The 15,461-nt window shown below is 40.8% G+C and overlaps 1 protein-coding gene across 3 annotated transcripts in view; it reads right to left on the bottom strand.

The window, feature by feature from the left end:
* Window positions 1-15,461, bottom strand: part of gabrb4 (gamma-aminobutyric acid type A receptor subunit beta4) — a 148,392-nt gene that overhangs the window by 17,545 nt on the left and 115,386 nt on the right. For all 3 annotated transcript variants that reach the window (XM_019858658.1, XM_019858647.1, XM_019858652.1), the window contains 2 exons: window positions 2,454-2,521; window positions 1,311-1,531 (listed from right to left, as the gene is read on the bottom strand). In XM_019858658.1, the coding sequence (XP_019714217.1) occupies window positions 1,311-1,531; window positions 2,454-2,521 (289 nt within the window). The remainder of the gene's footprint in view (window positions 1-1,310; window positions 1,532-2,453; window positions 2,522-15,461) is intronic.

Below are 15,461 nucleotides of genomic sequence, written 5' to 3' on the forward strand. Positions count from 1 at the left end.
CCAGATCATTTATGAATTAGGTCTGAGAGATTAGCCGTTGATGTCTCTGAAAATATCTGCATCCTCGGTGAAGTTCAAGCTGTCAACTTGTGAATTGAGTCCAAGCGAAGCTTGAATATTCATCAAAGAGTTCAACTTCTGGAGCATGATACGCCACAACACTGATACCGCATTTCTATTGTGCCGGTACGTTTATAGCCTTCCAAAGAGTCATAAAAGAAGAAAAGAGAAAACTTATTCCTATCCCATCTCCTTCTTTGTCAGAACAAATTCAGTAATTCAGAGAGTCTGAACACCGATTGTCACATTAATAATTCATCCCTTCGTGTGATCTAAACCTTGCCACTGCCATTTTATTCATAGAACAAAATATATTTCCAGCTCCATCCACTCCTCTACGGCACTTTATTTTGGAGACTTGTGAAGAAAAGCATGCGTATTAATTCTGATTTTCAAACCTCAGGACACTGTGTTAGTTTTCGTGTTCCTCAAAGGGATCTTAGATATGTCCCTCTGTGCATTTTTACGATTTATTCAATTGTTAGGATGATTCTTGAACATGCTCATATTTTCTGTTTTGTGTGTCATGTAACAGAGAAAAGCAATAATTTAGTTGCAGATTATTCTTGAGCAAGAGCACCTAAGCACTAAAACATAATAGTCATTTCTCCTCAACGCTCAGTCCACCTTGAGTAATGTATGTTTGGGTTTAACATCCATCCATCCATCCATGTTCTGATCCACTAATCCTTACAAGGGACGCGGGGGGGTGCTGGAGCCTATCCCAGCCGTCTTCAGGCAGAAGGTGGGGGACACCCTGAACTGGTTGCCAAGCAATCGCAGGGCACACACAGATGAACAACCATCCACGCTCACACTCACACCTAGGGACAATTTAGAGTGTTCCATCAGCCTGCCATGCATGTTTTTGGAATGTGGGAGGAAACCAGAGTACCCGGAAAAAAACCCACGAAGGCCTGGGGAAAACATGCAAACTCCACACAGGGAGGCCGGAGCTGGAATTGAACCCGGTACCTCTGCACTGTGAGGTCAGCGCGCTAAACACTGGCCCACCAGGCCGCCTTGGGTTTAACAATTTACAACAAAACATGGTATGTCGATGCGATTGTTAAAAACAGACCGTGCAGACCCTTCATCGTGGTTGCAGGAAGACATTACCACACATAATATAGTACATGCACCAAATGCAACATGAAGTTGCTCGCTGGCGATCAAAAATTATCATTTTCAATCCAGTTGTCGGATCTGTACCTAATGCTGTGTGGAGTGAGTGATCACAATGCTTTTACCTCAGTCCGTACAAGACGGTCCCGTCGGGGTGAAGTCGGATCATACGGTTTTTAACCGTCACTCCATGAAGAAATGACTTCTTGTCATTCAGGAAGTAGGTATCCGGGAGCCAAAGCTGATCTGCGACACGGTTATCCAGAGTCAGGTTGAGGTTCAGTTCACCATAGGCCAAACGTTTATCTCGCCAACTTTGCTGGAAATACATTGTGATGGTATAGTCCTGGAAAAAGGAGGGAAAATATCATTTTTAATACATTTGTATGATTAAAATTTCTACTTCATGCTTCAAACAAATGTCATCCTTCTCTGCCACGCCTCCGTGCATTTCTGAAAGGATTTTTTCTGGGAGCATCCAAGTGCCGTCACCAATTGCCCTTGATGATGTCACAGAGTATGGGAAAGATGGAAAAAAATAAATCACAGGCAGTCGGGCAAGTTGGGAGGCGGCTACAGCGTGGCAATGTTCTTCGTGCGCAGGAAGTGTCAGATGCTCTGGGCGTTGTGAACAGTTGGGCTGTGATGGTGAAGCAGCCATGAGATGTCCTGCCACAACTCGCCTCGCCTCTTCCCACAAACTAAATGAAGCAAAATCTTTTTGGAGACATGCTGGTTGATCGTCTGGCTCGCATTGAAGGAGAAAAACTCGTCATTTGGGTTCGAAGTACTGTATGTCGTTTGTGAAACCAGCCATGGAACCTTTTTGACACACCTGCAATGTGCTTTTTTGTTTTCTTTTTTTAAGAAATGCTACAAATAGTAGTCAAAGTAGAAAACTTGAAATGAATCGGAGATTTGGAGGGTCAGAGGCGTCATTATGCATCATTGCAGAATTTTCTTTTTGGCTTTCAATAAAGTATCGACATAACCTAATTCATTAATGTATGCCCATGCTCATTAATGTGTGATTTGTGATGTTGGCATTACCACCGTGAGAAACGAAAGAAATAAGATGTCATACATATATTCATTTAAAATAATGCACACCATCGTGTGCATTACAGAGTGTTTTCACAATTCATAACATTATCCATAATGTCATAACAAGTATAACTCAATGTGACAGTCATGCAACTTTAATCCATTTTGAATGTTTCATTAAACCTGAAGACAAACATCCACCGGGATCCCACATTGTGACTCACCATGTTAACTTCCGAGATGGAATCGATGCTTGCTATGTTGATACTCATCCCAACTATGACCGGAGCACCTGAATAAACAAACAAACAAAAAAAATGAGTAAGAAATGTGCATTGTAAAATTTGTATCGTAAAACAAAGGTGAACGGGTCATATGATGGAGGAATACATTATTGAAAATAATGTGTCGTGTGCATTCATTGCACAACTGTGCTCTTAATTGATCAGCAGTGATAATCGATATATATTTTTCTGTGTCTATCGCTGACGTGCATCATCATTTCTTGCATATGCACTGTTCCTTTAAATGCAGGAACGCCGCCGCCACTTAAAATGCTCCATTGTTTATTACGCCGCTTACGCAATGCATTATTCACCATTTGCACATATAGAACAAGTACTGCATGATAATGACATTCTCTAGCACACCGCGCACAATTGCAAAGGTTACCCCTTGCGTACCTGTGATCCACTGTGGCAGCGACAAACTAAAATGGGTTGTCGCTGCTTAGAGAGTGTTCTTAAAAGAGAAAAAAAAAAACCAAGCTCCTCTGTGGGCCATGAAAACGTAAAAACATGCAGTCATCCACGCTAACGTGCACACTGGAAATTCATGTTAAGCAGCAGCAAGAACAAAACGATGCCTCATTTACATGATTGCAGTGCAACTTGTAAACAGATATGCACAGCAAGTTGCTTACATGTACGATAAACACTTAAACCCCGCTTACGTATTCAGACAACTCGCTTTACAAGGAGAATCCATTTGTACCGAGCATGTTAACGAACTTGCAAACAATCAACGGTGGCTGACTTCATGAGAAAGATGCTTCTCGCTCGTCATCATCATCAAGCGGAACCTTTCGTCCTAATTTCAGAAGGTTATAACAATGTAGGGTACGGTTGAAAACTCAAAGCTCCTTCTACAAACTCTGTAAGTCCAGGTCCAAGAAGTACAGGGGGTCTGATCTCGGAAGTCACAATTAATTGCGAAATTAATGGGGAAAAAAAAACAAACAAACAAAAAAGTCCTACAGAAAACGTGAAGTGACCAGCAACCTATTTTCTCCAAGTACTGCATGTGTAATTTGTCACAAAACATTTGTCCGTCTGTTTATCTGGAAAAATACAAACAAGTCAACAATACAGGCTTCAATTAACGTCACGGAATATAAATAACTTGGTCCCAAGATATTTCAATGGTTGTAATTAGCGGTCGTCAAAAAAAATCATGCAAGACATGTTGTCTCATGTCCTATAATCCTACTTTCTCCAGCAACCCTTGTCCTCCCATTTCTAAATGCCCTGAAGCTTTGTCATATTCCCTGACCCATCTCTTTGCAAAACTGAAAAAAAAAAAAAAAATGGCAGGGGAAAGTAGGGCCATTTCCATTGCGCTTTGAGAAAGGCAACCAGTAACCGTTTTCCCCAGAGATGTCAAAGTACATTTATTCGCTACATGAAGAGGAAGCGAGAAAGCAAAGTCTCGCTCTCTGCATATTTTGATGCCGCTCTCGCTTTGTTAGCAGAGCCTTTTACAAAAAAAAAAAAAAAAGGAAGGGAAAAAAAATCTGTTTGAGCTTCACTTGTGGCTCGCATCTTATTTTGGCTTCTTTAAGATATAACATTATTAGGTAGAGGGGGAAAATAAGGAAGCTTGCGTCTACTGCAATTAGTTTGTATTAATGGAGCAGTATTTTTTGCGTAGAGTACAAAAGATGCATTTTTCTTCACAATGGCAAACCAAATCGCCTTGATGCTAGGCTTCACATGACGCAATTCATCCCCGATCTATCATTAGGTATGTGATTATTATTAAATAGCAGAAACCAAAACTAATGTTGGCTAAAAAGGAGCCCCATGCTAAGTTAAATGAAAACGCCACCAGGAATCCTGATGTTGTTTTCAGGCGTACATAAGCCAATTGTACAATTATTTATAATCAATCACTTTGATTGGGGAGAAATTATGTTATAGCTTCATCTGTTCCCTTCACATTGTAATCACTTTACTAGCCCTCAGCCACAAGCGATCAATCTGAAGCCAAACGGTCATCATCAAATTGATCTCAATCAGAGCTGCAGTCATAAAGGTCTGAGTCCAAGTCAAGTCTGAGTTTGTGCATTGGAGTCTCAAAATGGAGGAGCGCACATTTTAGTCGTCAAGAGACTGCCCAATTATTTGTGTGGCCTGCTCATAGCAGTGCCACCCAGAGGGATGATTAAAACAACAACAATGATAATAATAATAATAATAATAATAATATGTTCTGTGAATTAATTTCTACAATGGGTGAGAAGGTTTGCGGCCCACCGAATAAAATCAGAATGTGCCGTCACATACCAAAATAAATCCCTCCAGGTAACCCCTTTTCTTGTGCACATTCGATTCCTTTTTTTGTTGTTGTTTTAATTATTATTTGCTGACTTACTGTCGGCATAAACATATTTCTCCGGGCAGCCAGGGCGGAGCTGTGTGCACCGCTTTGGCCTTTTACTATCATTCCATTGCAGTAAATTCCATTTTGCGGTCATATCACTGTGATTGAATTTCTCTCATTTGCCATCACCGGTGCCCTTCCAGGGTGGCAAATTTAGTTTCCGCCGCAATATTTTCACAATTCCAATATGCTTTGTTTCAGTAGACACTGCACAATTCTAAATCAACCTCGAGTGTATGCAACCGACATAAAAGTGCCCATGCATGCAACGTCAGCCCAATAGTGATAAGTGCTGTCACGATTTGTCGATAGTAGCTAATGTGGTTCCCGTTAGCCTGTCAAATAGTGAGTGTTGCTCATTTGGCCTGCACCCAGCTAAACACTAGATGCTTCTATTATAGACTGGCAGTTGCGGCCAGAGCAACCACGATACAATTGGCGTGATCGTTAACGATAAAAGACAACAATAAGCCATAGTATTATATTTGGCACATTTGGACAACCTTAAAATAATTTGGGCATTTTCATAGGTTATGTTTTGATTGGGACTGTCATAGAATCAGTTGATTGATGTAATTTTGGTATAATCCAGCGCAGTTCTACATGTTCACGCGTGTGCACATGTTATCTGCTTGATCCATTGCTGAATTCAAAGCAGCATTAGGCTGTGAGATCCGAGATCCCACTTTAGTGGACTTTAGCGGACACATCAAGGCGTGGTGTTTGTTCAGGTTAACAGTGTTTATTCAAGCCTCATGTAACACGATAAGTCTGCCATTTGGATAATTACAGGCTTTATCAGTTGTCAAGGGAGTCGAGTGCTCGTCTGCCAGGAGAGCGTTTGAATGAGAGAGGAGCACAGGTTGGTGTGAATCCTTCATCACACTACTAACGCTGAGCAGACGTCATGAAATTGAAAGTGTTTGTGCTCATGAAAAGGGAAAAAAAAAAAAAGGATATCTGGCGAGCCAAAAGCATGTGCAGTGAAAGCGCCCTGCTGTTTTCATTTGTTTTGTTTTTGATGAGACATTTTGGACTATCAAAGAGTATTGCTTTAAAAAAAAAATGCCATGAGTTGTGCCACTTGTACATAAATGCGATGGGGATTCTAAGCGTACTAATGTCTGGATGGGAAAAAAAAAAGCAATGTTTTGGACAAGGATTAGGTGCCAATGAACAGCAACAAAATATGGACTGTAAATGAAATCTGTTTTAAGAGACAATTGAAGGACTCATGGTGCTCCTAAATATCGTCTCCCATCTCCAATCATCAGCATATTTATTCATTGCCGTCCGAGTGAGTCCTGCATGTCACGACGCTTGCATGTTATGCAAACGCATGCTCATTTGGACATGCAATGATAAGGATTTCTTTGAATATAATGCATTTCAAACTGAGAATAGTGTCACTCGTATTTGATTTTTGGAAAGCCAACTGAAAACACATTTGCTGGACAGCAAAGAAAACACCAGTCTGGCTCTTATAAAAAAAAAAAAAAAACTCAGAAAATAAACCTATAGCCTAGCAACAGAGGGCTGCATAGCAACCGTGCAGCATTTTCCCGATAGTGTTGCAAGAGAAGCATGATTATTCTAGTCAAGTGTGTATTTGCTTTTGTTTTCAATGGCGACTGCACTCATGATGCCCTTTTCTCAAGAATCGAACGACTAAAACAAGATGTTGCGCCAAATCACCCCCCCCACACACACACACACATTTAATACAGTGTTTCACATCAATTATTTCTGCCTCAGCCGAAACAAGAATGGCAAGAAAGCAATCTTAGCTAACACAGTCGAATGCTGTGATTCAACAAAGACGACACGCTTGAAATCAACAGCTTCTCTTGTACCACAATTTGGGGTATTGTGTATCCATCCTTACACACAAATACAAATACGGATCATTTTTTGTGCCCCAATGAATTACGGATCCTATACAACTTGATGCTATAAAATGATCCATCCATCCATTTTCTATGCCGCTCGTGCTCATTATGGTCGCAGGTGAGCTGGAGCCTAACTCAGCTGACTGTAGGCAAGGGGCCGGGGTACATTTATTGCCAGTCAATCACCTCAACTGTGAATTAGATGTGCAAACCGCTAAATCACACTGCTGCATGCTAAAAAAAAACAACCCCCCCCCACACACACACACACACACAAAAACCTCCTTTCCTGTATTAGTGAACAGGGCCTCAAAATGTTGTTTTTTAAAAAAAATTGATTGATATAATTGAATGAATACTGTATGACTACATATCTGATTTTGCTCAGGAGCATGTCACCAGTAACTCACAAAGCAGTTTAATGAGCCACCTCGCCATGATGAACGGCATAGTCCGCCCAATTGTCTGGTATGATGTTACAACTCCAGTATTACAAGTAGTCAGTCACATCCATCTTCAAAAAGCCCGGGTAGCGCCATAAAACTACTAAAACCCTAAAACTACTGTCTGATTCCCATTTTTTTTCTCAGTGACATCTGAGATAGAGCAGTTACCAACTTCAACATGTCCAACCATAGGCAGTATGACAGCTTTTATTCTGGCCTTAGACGCCACTACAGCACAAAACTCAACCACCTCCTCATCTCTGCGTTTTCTTTCCTAAATTGTGGTTGGTATTATTACGGTAACAATAATTGTGGTCAAATGCCTTTACAAATTGAGCGACTGTATTTAGGTCACTACAGGCACCTATTGTAAATATGATTAATTTAAAACACACACACACACACACACAAAAACCTCCTTTCCTGTATTAGTGAACAGGGCCTCAAAATGTTGTTTTTTAAAAAAAATTGATTGATATAATTGAATGAATACTGTATGACTACATATCTGATTTTGCTCAGGAGCATGTCACCAGTAACTCACAAAGCAGTTTAATGAGCCACCTCGCCATGATGAACGGCATAGTCCGCCCAATTGTCTGGTATGATGTTACAACTCCAGTATTACAAGTAGTCAGTCACATCCATCTTCAAAAAGCCCGGGTAGCGCCATAAAACTACTAAAACCCTAAAACTACTGTCTGATTCCCATTTTTTTTCTCAGTGACATCTGAGATAGAGCAGTTACCAACTTCAACATGTCCAACCATAGGCAGTATGACAGCTTTTATTCTGGCCTTAGACGCCACTACAGCACAAAACTCAACCACCTCCTCATCTCTGCGTTTTCTTTCCTAAATTGTGGTTGGTATTATTACGGTAACAATAATTGTGGTCAAATGCCTTTACAAATTGAGCGACTGTATTTAGGTCACTACAGGCACCTATTGTAAATATGATTAATTTAAAACATGAATCAAATTTTGGTTCCTCAGATATTTCATATTGCCTTTATCGAAACAAAAACCTTTAAGCCTCTTCCGGCATCACGCAAAGAATTGTGGCCAAAGCTTGCCTGAACGGAGAGTTCATCCTGGCCAGATCACCATTTTATCACATGGCCAACTTACTGAATATAGTGACAACATTCACAACCACTGGCAAATTTCCACTGGGCTTAAGCGACACGTGGGTCCTGGGAAGAAAACGTACGAAGGTGGAAAAAGCCTCATTGTGTAGGCTGCCATGTAACATGTACACGTCACATCCATTTCAGCAGACGTACAGTCGAGTGTCATGAATCACGGAATGTCAATCTCAAGAACATTTTGTCATTTGGCCTCAAAGTTGAAGTCTTCAGCCAAATATAATAAAATAAGAAAAGCTTTAATAGTCTCACAATGGAGAAATTCCCATGCGGCCCGCAAATAGCCTTCGTTATCCTAAGAGAGAATATTGTATGCATTGGCACCATAATAGCATTTCTCTGTGCGGGAGGAAGGATTGTCAATGTATTTACATGACTGTACCACAGAATGCTGCATTTTTTAATGCATATGGAACTGTTCTTATTGCCCGACGTAAATTACTAAAAGGGCCCTGCGTAACATCACTATGGAGTCATGTGTGGTGATAAAATATTAAAACAAGACCCTTCGTGCTTTTAACTTGATTAATATATAACTTGACGGCGGCTCATTCAAGGCAGTATAAAAATCACAGCGTTGTATAACTGTCACATAGCGGTCACAACGTTTTCACGGCCACATATAAATATTTACAGTGCAGATTAATGCAGAGATTGTTTGTCAAGCTGCAATGTTCAGGCTTAATGCAACACAGCACAAGACATGAGTGCAATGACTTGTACATGCTTTGAATAATATATACTGTTGCTGCTATATAGTTGCTATATTCCTGCTTTTTCTTTTGCCCATATGCTGTCAATTGATGAAGCACCACGTAAGAGGGATTACAATGTCTCAACGTGGACATTTTTCAATGAAAAACATTCATTTTGAATTGTCGTCAATTTCAGCTATCGCCGTTTAGCTCCTTGCTAGCATGCCACTTCTCATGCAACGCAATGGACAAAAAGTGAAACAGATGCTTTTTTTCCCCACAAGATATTTCAGATACTGAGTTTTAGTCACAAGGAACATGTACAATGTGTAGCTTTAGATCGAGTAAAAAACAAACCAAAATAACCTTCTAGTACTGCAGTTGCAGTGCTGCACTGTATTGGATAGTAGTGAAGCTGCTGCATATTGCTGCAGCCAGTATGGCTAAAGGAATGCCGGTGAATAAAGGGAAATCATTAAAGCAGCTCTGACACAGGGAACAGAAAGAGCCAGAACAGAAGGCAAGAGAAAATGATGAGGTAAAGCAAGAGAGCAGAGGCAGTACATCACCACGAGTCACAAAGACAGAGGATAAGTAAAGGTGGCCTCATCTTATCGTCCTTTCCTGTCACAAAGCTCAGCACTGATGAATGAAACCTACTTAAGAGTTTTTCACAGAAAAAGCCACATAACATGAACACTCCTTCGTATTTGCATACACTGATATTTGTCATTGAATTATGAAACCCTGCACATATTAGCCGGGGGGACTTTCCAACTCATAAATCATCATCCCACACAAAGCTTTAATAATGCACCTCAACTTGCTAACGGGTGATTAAAAAAAAGTTGATTTAGTTAGTACCTCAGTACTTCAGCAACGTGGAAAAAAATACATTACAAACATATGTTGGCTATCTGTAATGCGCATTTACAACATACTGGGTGTTGCTGTAAAAGTTGCGCTAAACACTGCTTAAAAATATGCTTTTATGAATGTAACAATGCTCCGTTTTCATTTCAAGAGTTATCAATTGAATGTGTTTCTTGTCGTGGTTTAGCTGACTGGTTGTCGTGAAACGTCTCAAATAGGGACAAGTGGGGAAGAACGGCCGTCATTGGTTCTTTTAGCTGACGCCGTGTTGCTTATCTCATCTCCGGACTCACCTTGCACCTGCAGTAAATCCCATACCGATACCTCATACCACAGCCGGCTAAAGCTACGCGAACAATAAAGGTAAGGCGGCTGTGTTTGAATCCACCGCAGTGTTTACATTTAGGATGGGAAGCATAAACATGTTTATTAATTTATTCAAATGTGACCATCACACTAACTCTGCAAGTAATTAGTGTTGCTGCCTCTTGTTTTGACAAACGTTCTAGTTAAAGTACTTGAGGATGACCTCATTTTGCTTCAATGTATAATTCAGTCAAGTCAAAACAGCTGCAAACACTTTTAAGAGGAACAATTAGAAATAAAGTTGGTACAGACAAATTGGTCTTTAGGTGTTAGCTCATTATCATACATTTGTATTCATATACTACATCACCATAGATTATCATCATGTGCGACCAAAATCCAATGCACCATTTATCTCTCTCCATGTCAATCTCATTTCTTTTTGTTTCTCCCCTAATGTCATCGAAAGCCATTTGAACATAAAATGACGAGCCACCAAAAGAACGGACAGCCACGCCGCGCAGGTTGAGATGAAAGAACCTTTGAACGTCACATCACCTCGGAAAAAAAAAAAAAAGAAAGAAACGACAACCTGACAAACACAAGTCTTTGGATAGCAGAGTCAAAGTGACAAAGGAAAAAAATAAAATAAAGTAAAAGAACAAGAATATCTAAAACAAGCGGCGCACAGCAAATGAAAGCAACGGACTCAAATAGCGTGACCGTTGGTCAAGTGTGTTTTCAATCAAATACGCCAAAGGAAGGTGGGATGCGACACTTTAAATTCGAGGAGATAATTACAAACTTATGTAATGTAGTACTGTACTGTATTTATTGTGTCATTGTATTTATTCTATTATGAGAGCAGATCGTACACTGAAGTAATGGTACCATGGCAGACCAGTTCCTTCCCTCAAAACTCACCGACAGCTCATCAAATACCTTCGCCTCAATCATTTTCCAACTTTCGGTGTTTAATTTTCTAATATTATTTTACCATTTATTCATTTTTATGCATGCAGTTGTTATGCAACGACGACATTATGTACAAGAGACATTATGCTTTTTTTTTTTTTTTTTTTTTTTTTTTACAGTTCACTGAAATTAATTTCTGAATTAATAAATTTGCAAATGGCTGTATTGTTTGACTAGTTTGTCTGATCTTAAATTTGCTTGTTTTGAGGAGGCAGTCCCATCTCATGCAAATGAGTCACTGGCCCTATACTGTGGATATAGAAGTAATTTTATGTTCCGATAATGATAAACAATCATCCATATCATGTTAGCTTTACAAGCGTTACATCGGGATACCAACATAGGAGAGGCTCGAACATCTTTTTTTGTGTTTCCACAAAACTGCGGGAATTGTCTGTCAACAGTTTTTCACGCCGCCCTCATCATTGCATTCAACGATGAAACCAAAATTCATCCACACCAGAGACTTTGAATGAAGCCGTTGCTTCTTCAAATTTCCATCTCTGGAAATCCGCGTGCGGCACACACGTACACACAAATAGTGTCAATGCAACGTGCAAAAAAAAAAAAAAAAAATGCAGTACACATGGTTGTACTGTCCGGTATACGGTTTTGCTAAATACTGTCTCGTCCCCTTCCTGTTTGTATGTAGACTATCTGCATATGTACATCTGTATGCATTCAACGGTTTTGTATTCATTTCAGTAGAGATCTAAATTTGACAGATCTGAAAATCAATCAAGAAAAAATAACACCTGACCTTGATCTAAAAGAAAATCATGCACAGTATTTGCTCTACATAATGTCAACTCAAGCTCCTCTGTAAGATTTGTATGTCATATTTATGTGCAAATCTTATTTATACGCTTGCCTGTTGGGGTTCAATCATGGGATGGATTTATAAGTGTGTTTCCCGTTAGTAAGGCTGACAACATCTCTCTGTACTATACATGACGGGCTTTGCCTTGTTTATCTTCCAGATGCAATTGAATGGCTACATCTTGTCCTTGGCCATGCCTGTCCTGGCCATGTCAAGGTCACACCTCTCATCAATCACCGCACTTTCAAGATCACATGCGCTAGGGAAGGCCGAAAGGTGGGGAGGGGGAGGTGCCCAATAGGCAGGTTCCCTCTCCGATATCCTACCCAGTTGTTATTTATTTATTTATTTTATTTTGCAGTCTGGTGTAATCCATCCTATCGGCATTTTCCACCTCCATTTGAAAGTTGCTGAAAACAACACTCTGAATGGGAGGATGAAGTAATTGAAAGCCTTACATATGTAAATCAACCCGCCCCTACCCACCCCTCCACCTCCGCCTGCTGACATGCACACCTCATTTAATTCAAATCGAAAATCTAAGTGAAGGGAAAAGCGCCCGGCTTGAGCATTTTCTCCTGTGTTTCCTTTGTAATAAATCACCGGGCGTTCTCTTTTCATCAGGATAGATATCACTTGTACATGCCCCAACATCCATTCTGGGATTCTGACAACACGCTCCCGTTTTGTGCTGAATAGGCATTACTTTGCTACTGAATTATGACGGCCCATAGGCAAAGCAGCCCCACCATTTGACATGCGGCAGCACACAGCCCGAGAGGTTGCCCTGAGTATTGTAAAAGTGTCGACTGGCCTTGGAAGGACTGGCTGCCGTATATCATTTTGCAGCTGCAGCTGCCGGAATATAAGTTGCCACTAATGTCCTGCAAGTATCAGTTCATACGAACAGAGGAACCTCGAAAGCCGAATGGCCCTACTGTCATCCAAACCGGAACTGGACCAAAGGCTGCCATACATGCAGAAAATATTTAGAATTCGAACCTTCTTCATAAATTATATAATATACGATGACCTGCTGAGACCCCAGCAAATCTCAGAGGAACTCACTTTAGATCATCAAGGGAAAAAAAATTGCTCGATGAGCATTTTGCGCTTTCAACGTACAGTCGCTTTCAACACTTGCCAAAGAAGGACCGACCTTAAACACTGTATATGGTGTTTGTAGAACAACGACATAAGTAAAAAAATTAAGGAAAATACTGTGAGTGTATGAGGTTGTTATTTATTTATTTATTTATTGATTTTGTCCAATCAGATGTCAGCTTTGAAGTGCCACCATTGTCTTATAACCATTCCACTTTTTCCTAGATAGTTTTTTTTTTCCTTTTAGTTGTAGTAGTATGATCCATCGTCATAATGTGGCCAAAGCTTACACCCTCCCTCAGCAAGCTAATTCTCTTCAGCCTCAATCCCGATCAGCCTATATGGTGAACTTTCCTCCATTTGTCGTACTGCGGTTAAACCCGCTGAAACTTCTTCCCTTCATCTTGACTGTTTAACACTTTCAGGGACAGCGGTTACTACAGTCACGCTGGCTGATGTATCCGAACTGCCCCAGATGTTTAATGTAAATTGAACAGCTGTTCGGTAAGGTACCAAAGTACCAAACGCATGGCCCACCACTGCATTTTACTGATCACAAGTCTTAACTTGTTTTTACACTTGCATGACTGTAACATTGTGACTTTTCCAGTCGAACCCTTGGAACGACAGGAAAAAAAGTTTCAAAAACCAAACCACTCAGAGGTCAACGAGGGCCAAACCTGAGAAAAAAAGGGTGTTGCCATTGGTCGTATTTTAGAGACAGAAAATGCAAACAAATCTGTGTTGCATTTCTTTTAATGATTATTTTATTGTGTCGGTATAAACAGTGAAGACCACAACCTTTCGGAAATGGATGGCACACACATGCTTATCGTCGACAACATTTTCTCAGCCCCTTCTGTGTGAACGGGGATTGTTTTGACATTGTTGTCTCGATGTGGAACTTTTTAAAAACATAAAGATACAGAAACTCCTTGTACTCCTCCTGCGTGTACGAGATTGTTTCTTCACACGAAAAACACTCTAGTTTTTCAAAAAGCCGCAAACACCGAGCAGTACTGTATCTTGTTTTGTCGGAGTCAATCCAGCTCGGTTGCAATTCCACACCGTCACCTAATACAAAGTGAGATGAATATACTGTCTGGCTCTCCCTTTTATATTCAGTCAATTATCTGTCAATTCCACATAGCAATCTCATGGCTGATCTTTGGTTTCACGGCTACATTTAATGCTTTTCCATTCGAAACAAGATCAAGCTGCAGCTGGGACTCATTGGGTCAATGGGAAATGAAATCAGAAAAAGCCCCGGCTGGTGAGTGGAAGAGACGGTGGCAGGTGACTATACTTTGGTGTCATGGCCGCAGGCAGAAATTCGGCCAAGACAGATCAGACTGGTGGAAAAAAGAAAAAAGAGACCGCTGCTAACAGCCTGAGATCAGGTGGTTACAATTATAGCCTCTTTGTGCCTCACAGATAGAGTTTGGCTCTTGCATTTCAGAGGCCCTGGCACCTGCTGATGCTTTTTAATGTGCGAGATCATTAAAGTGTCACATGTATGCAAATGCTTTTTCAGCTGGAACCATTAAAGCTTAAGTGCATTGTGATGAATATCTCGTCGAGGCAGAGAAAAGCTGCCCCGTTTCAACATACAGTATACGGCACACTCGGCCGCACTAAATTGACTTCAGCTGAGTCTCTCTAAAGGACAGCCGGGTGATGTGCATCCACTCGGTCAAATGCAATTTGGCTGTTTTAAAGGCTGCACCTCCGGTCCAATTCGTGCCTCAACATGTTCTGCTTTTGACAAACAGGAAAAATGAAAGGAATAAGACAAAATTTGACGTGTTTGAATATGATCGTGTGAATGATGTATCAAGTCACGGGCAACGGCGTCGTCTTAATTGTTTTTAGAATTGTAATGAATGACCTCAAAATGGGGTGGAACGGTGTTCGACTAGTTAGCACGTCGGACTCACAGTGCAGAGGTGCAGGGTTCGATTCTGGCACCGGCCTTCCTGTGTGGAGTTCCCATGTTCTGTGTGGGTTTTCTTCGGGTACTCCGGTTTCCTCCCACATTCCAAAAAACATGCATGGCAGGTTGATTGAACACTCTAAATTGTCCCTGGATGTGAGTGTGAGCGCGGATTGGGTGTTTGTCTATGTGTGCCCTGCGATTGGCTGACAACCAATTCAGGGTGTACCCCGCCTACTGCCCGAAGACGGTTGGGAGAGGCTCCAGCACACCCCCAACCATTGTGAGGATAAGGGGTTTAGAAAACGGATGGACGGATCTAAAAATGAAGTTATGAAAAAAAAATGGTGGACCTAAAATAGCCTCAGGTTCAAATATTTCAA

Source organism: Hippocampus comes, unplaced genomic scaffold, assembly GCF_001891065.2.
Source record: "Hippocampus comes isolate QL1 unplaced genomic scaffold, H_comes_QL1_v1.1 scaffold66, whole genome shotgun sequence".
NCBI lineage: Eukaryota > Metazoa > Chordata > Actinopteri > Syngnathiformes > Syngnathidae > Hippocampus > Hippocampus comes.